Source organism: Chanos chanos, chromosome 6, assembly GCF_902362185.1.
Source record: "Chanos chanos chromosome 6, fChaCha1.1, whole genome shotgun sequence".
NCBI classification, from domain to species: domain Eukaryota; kingdom Metazoa; phylum Chordata; class Actinopteri; order Gonorynchiformes; family Chanidae; genus Chanos; species Chanos chanos.
The window spans coordinates 41,358,558-41,364,557 of NC_044500.1; the positions used below are offsets into that span (position 1 = coordinate 41,358,558).

The 6,000-nt window shown below is 40.9% G+C and overlaps 1 protein-coding gene across 1 annotated transcript in view; it reads left to right on the plus strand.

The window, feature by feature from the left end:
• The window catches only part of suclg2 (succinate-CoA ligase GDP-forming subunit beta), a 72,047-nt gene that overhangs the window by 63,371 nt on the left and 2,676 nt on the right, over window positions 1-6,000 (plus strand). Inside the window, exon 10 of the mRNA XM_030776465.1 lies at window positions 1,472-1,592. Within this exon, the coding sequence (XP_030632325.1) occupies window positions 1,472-1,592 (121 nt within the window). The remainder of the gene's footprint in view (window positions 1-1,471; window positions 1,593-6,000) is intronic.

Sequence of the window (6,000 nt, forward strand, 5' to 3'; positions counted from 1 at the left end):
CTATCTGCCAATCTCTCTTTCTCACTCCTTCATTTTCCCTCTGTTTTTCCTGTCTCACAGTCTGCCACTCTGTCATCACCCACTCACCTCGCTTTTGATGAGTCACACGTGTGTTTTTTTGTTTGTTTGTTTGTTTGTGAAGGGGTTTTTTTTAGGCTTTTTTATTATTATTGAGTAGTTGATATCCTGTTGTATCAGAAGAGAAAACTGGAAAAAAAAAACACACACACACAATATATCTACCTATCTGAGTTGAAGTCGTGCTTAATTTAACTTTTTTACGCACACGTTATAACGTCTTGTGGTCATTTTATTGATCAGGTAAGTATTTTATTTTATATTCTGATAGATACAGATGCTATGGGTTAGGGTGACCAATGATTAATTATCATACGAATTACAAAAACTATGAGTGGTAGTACTGGTAGTATTTAATTTGGCTGTGTTGTCAGTATGTCTTGCGTGACCGAGGTCTAAAGCCGTCCGGTTAAGGAGCGAGCGTGCGTTTTCGCGGTGGTCTATATGTTTTTCCTGTGCGTACAGTGCGATGTGTTTGCTGTTCTTTTGTGCGGTGAAGAGCCGTCGTGTAGCCGGCTCTCTGTGGACTTGCTAATAGTGTTGATTGTGAATGCTGCCAGTGCTGCTCCGATCCCCTCTCCAACAATGTAAACATCATTACCACTGAACAGGGCCCGTGCGCCTTCCACAGCCCCGCCGACAGATTAGGACAGATTAGAAATAAACATGCCAAATTAATCCTGTCTCTTTACGCTTAACTTTCCTGAAAAAAAATAAATAAATAAATCAAATACTGGGGGTAATTATGATGCTGACCATGGATTGCCTGGGAATGCCATGATTACTCACAGTCTAGCACTGATAGCATTGATAGATCTTTTTTTCTTTTCTTCAGATTTCTTTTTTTTTTTTTTTTTTTTTTTCCCCAGACCTATGTGTGAATGTAAATCATTGCTGGATTGTATGTAGTATAATCTGTTTACTTGCTTTGAAGGATTAGCCTAATCTCACACCTGACTGCAGCATAGCTGATAAGAATAACCTTGAGCATCTTGTCATTGTTGTTACATTGTACTTTGAGATGCAGTTCATTCACTCAGTCTTTGCTTCAAACTGCTCTCTATGTATTCTTGGCATATGCCACGTACCCCACATGATATTCTTACACATACATGTATTTCCAGTTGAGCCCAAACTAGTTTACACTGCATTTTCTTATTAGAGCTACTGACTCGCTAATTACACTTTTTCTGCTCATTATCCTAATGCAAAATACTCATATAAAAAAGTCGTTTTCTATTTGTGCTTGTTCTATTTATAATGTTACGTATTATCTTGTTAGGTTTGCCTCTTTTCTGTTTGGTAAATTCTTTCTCCCTCCCTCCTTCCCTCTCTCTCTCTCTCTCTCTCTCTCTCTCTCTCTCTTTCTTTGTGCTGTTCCCCTCTTCCTCAGGTGGAGGCCATCCTGGTGAATATTTTTGGTGGTATTGTGAACTGTGCCATTATTGCCAATGGCATCACTAAGGCCTGCCGTGAGCTGGAGCTGAAAGTTCCCCTGGTGGTCAGACTGGAAGGTAAGCTTCAGAAGGCCCAGAACCTTCTACCTGCCAAATAGTTGTTCAGTGAAAGATTTAGAGGCGTTATCATGTAGTAAACATATGTCTGCGCTTAGTCGGTGTCTGGTTAAAACACCAAGGTATCACCCTTTACATACACACATAATAACACACCAGCCTTGAAACAGCAGGATAAGGAGCCATTTTACCATCTCGAGGTGAGACTTCTATACTTAGTGATGGGAGAAGTTCGAGAAAAAAAAAAAACCAAAAAAAAAACGAAAGCAAACATTTTTCAGCGCAAATGCAGTTGCTGCACCTGTGCCTGTGTTTTCACACATCTCACGTTGCGGAAACGCTAGCTGTTAGCACTGGTGAGAATAACAATGGAGCCAGCGTGGATTTCGGGACCTCTCACCTGCGTATGCTAATGCCACCATCCAGCCGCCACTTCAGGAGACCCTGGCCTCCTCCCATCTGGTCATTAAGATAATTGGCAGAAAACAGCTGACTCCTGTGTCCTCAGAGAGAGCAGGATGTGCCGTTCCATTAGCGTGCAGCACCTCATTTGTTCCTCTATGGCCCCAGCCCCCTGAAGCCCAATCAAATGTGGGACAAAATCACCAGAGTATCCCACTGGACAAAAAAGAAATCTTCTTCTCTGATGTAAAACGTTGTACATTTTACAGGAAACTGTCTCCAAAAAAAACTGTCCAGAAACTGCGAACAGAAGAGCTAGCATGCTAACAGGGATCAATAGGCATTTCTGTTGCATGGTCCAGAGTTGATCATATCTGACAGAGCACCTATGAGATGGCTCCCCTGCTTAGAGTTTAACAGCATTAACTGTCTATTGATTCACACGCTACCCACTTTCTCAGCTGGGTGGTCTGAACTTTAGTCTGTCTTTAACTCACCAGGCAAGACTGTGTGTCTCTGAAAATGTGTGTGTGTGTGCGCGCGCGTGCGTGTCCGAAGGCGTGTGTGTGTGTGCATATGTGTGTGTGTGTGGTGATGGTGGAGGTGGATTGAGGAACTTTGCGGATCTTCCCTTGAAGTTAACAAAAAGAGATGATTTGAATATATTTATTTATTTATTTATTTGGTGAGACCTCTTTAAGAGTCACTCAGTGCAGAAGGTTAAACGGAGTCAGGCTTCAGAAGTTCTTAATCCAACTCTTCCCATTATGAGAGTGGCATGTGAATGAGGGATCATGGGAAATCAATCAGCAGGGGTGAGCTTTAAGCAGATCTCCTGACAACAGCCCTCAGCTCCACAGATAAACTAATGGCATGCCAGGCAGACCAAGATTAAGTGTACCATTCTACACCGACTTCCCTCTCAGCTAATGCTACGAGGTTTCTTTCTAGCCTGTGATTCTAAAAGATGTTAATGATATTTCGTTTTTTTGTTCATTTGGTGGCAGATAATATTCACTGATAAGATTGTCTCAAGTCTCATCATTATATACTCCTAGATACTAGATTTTACACAGTTGCTGATAAAATGCTGCCAGTCATGTTTGGTTAAACAACAAAAAAACAGACATGGGAAATTTAACACCAAGGCCCACTTTTATATATATATATATATATATATATATATCCTCCCAATTTAGTCTCTTTCCTAGACTGTTTCCTTGTATTTATAATCTCTGTCGCTTTTATGACTCCCACACTGGCCAGGGAGGGCATAGACTACCTCCAGTGCATGTGGAGACACCAACTGCTTCTTTCAGCAGATGCTGGAGGACTTTTCTGGGAAGCCATAAGGCATGTTGAGGTTCACGCTTCCCAGATCTGTCACACACACACACTAATCTGGCATCCCTGACCAACTGTGTGCGACAGGGACACCATCCTTTCACCAGTTGTGTTTGTGGGAGCATCATAACTGGGATGCAACCACATGTCTCTGTGATGGTAGGCTAGTGTCCTCTTCTCCTCTGCCACCCGAGCATCTAGCTCTCTCTCTCAAGCTCTCTCTCTCTCTCTCTATGTATGTATGTATGTATGTATGTATGTGTATGTATATATATATATATATATATATATATATAAAAGAATATAAATATGTGTGTGTGTGTGTGTGTATATGTGTATAGAGAGAGAGAATATAGATCATACCACATTTGATGAAAGGCGGAAAATGTTCATGTTAAATTTAATGTTAATATTGAACGGGTTTGTCCTGTCTTGGGGGGGACAATAGTGTTGTTGCAGTAGGGACTGGAATAACAGTCCAAATCATAAGGACAGGGTTAGTGAAAACAAGAGATACCTTCCATGTATTAAATGTTAACCTCTGAAAATATCCTTTTTATAAAACTTAACTGGCTGTGTATTCCCCTTCACAGTGGGATTTTTTTTCAGAAACTTACTCCTTTATGATGAATAAATAAAAGCATACCTCAAGTCTGATGAATTCCAGCGTCTATAAATGTCTCTAAACATATTGAATTCATTCATAAAGCCCGAGTTCCGTACTCCACATTGTTTTATTTACCAAGAACATCTCACCCCTGTAGCTGTTTCTGTTTGTTTTCTTCCCGGTTTAATAAAGTCAAGGTTGGTGGGTTTTTGCATTTATCTGAGCCCATTTCATGCTTGATGAAATACTTCGAGTCAGATGGTCTTAAAGCAAAATGAATCTGCCGTTTTGCGTGTTTACGGAGAGACACAGCACGAACACACAAATATCACAAATACACAAACACACAGATATCGCATGTCTCCCGTCACATTCATCAACCTATTCGTATAGCCTCTTATAGCCTATGAAAGAGGTCGAGAAGATTTCCCTTTCAATTAATAAACAATGATTTTACATTTTATCGGACATCATGATTCTTCTATTGATATCACTAGCTCTGTAATTTCTCATCATGCCATTTCATGACTGCAGTTAGTGTAAATGAGAATTCTTTTTAAGCAGAGGTTTTTTAAACAGACATAAATATTTTGTGTCCCAGTGCCGAAGGTTGAATTTTTTTTTTCCGGAGTTAAATTGTGTATATCATAATTGGTAAGTGACTGCTGCCCCCTCTCTCTGAGACTTCCTCTGTGGGGGTGTTTGTGTTTTTGTTTCTGTGTGTGTGTGTGTGTATGTGTGTGTGCGTGTGTGTTTGTGTGCGTGCGTGTCTGCGTGCGTCCGTGCACTTACGGGCATGCTCACACGTGTGATTGCGTGTGTGAGAGAGAGGGAGAAAGAATGAGCAAAAGGTCGAACCCTCATTGAAATACGAAATCCTCATCATCCGCTATCTTAAATATCACAGAGTTTCTCCTTTAATGCATTGCATTCCTGTTTAGTTAGCACTTCTTCCTTCCAACTCAGACAGTTTGGCCTTAAAGAGGAAACCGTAGAATGTATAGCAGTAGATTGGTCCAAACACAGTTAAAACTCTGTTTATCCTGCGTCGGTCCTGTGAGGGTTGCTCTGGCACTAACAGTGGGACTGTGGACAAATGGGGTCATCTGTCATTGAAAATGCATTTTCAGCACCATTTGAGCTTCCATCACCACTGCACCAGTAAAGAGACTCTGATCACCTCAAAATTGCATGTCATTACCTGATAGCTCAAATGAAACAGTTTTGATTAATTTGAAATATGTTCCTATTAGACGAGGAGCAGCGTTTTATAACAACACTATTTTTTTTTTGCTTTGCTTGTTTGTTTTTTGCCTTGCTCTCAAATAAAGAGAACTAAACACTCTTTTGAGACCAAAATATGTGACATTAAACAGCATCAGGCTGTTCAACCCCTCCCTCCCTCTTTCTCTCTCTCTCTCTCTCCCTCTCCCTTTCTCTCTCTCTACCTTTCTTCTCCTTCTTTTTTCTGCATTTTTCTTACCTTACTGGAGGAGGACATATTCAGGCCAGAGTTGATACTCTTCACGCCCCTGTCATACTTCTCCCAGCGGCACTTCTCATCATGAAACAGTCTTTTTAGCCTCAGACCACTTACAGTCTGTGTAAAGGCACCAGGGCTTATTTAAACATCTGCTTATGTTGTCTCAGCTAGATGTCGTTTCGTTTTTGGAATCGTATAAAGTAATCATGTTAATCATTTCTTGAAATGAGGTGTTGTTCTTCACGTTCAAGCATCACTGTTACCGTGAGGTCCATGAGTAATGTAGGTCTCTAGCAACACCTAGTGGAGATAGGTGAGAATGTCTTTGAGATGTATGTGTGTGTGTGTGTGTGTGTGTGTGCGTGTGCGCAGACTCACCGGCTCTTCTGTGTGTCACATTCTTCAAAACATCCAGTATCTTTTTTTTCTTCTTCTGCCTACCACACTATTCTCAATATCCTCCCATCTTCAAGTCAAACTGGGACAGTGTGTTAATGTAAACAGAGAGACAATTAAAATCATTCTATTTCCCCTCTCTCACTCTCTCTCCTTCTCTTTCAGAGAGGGAGTGA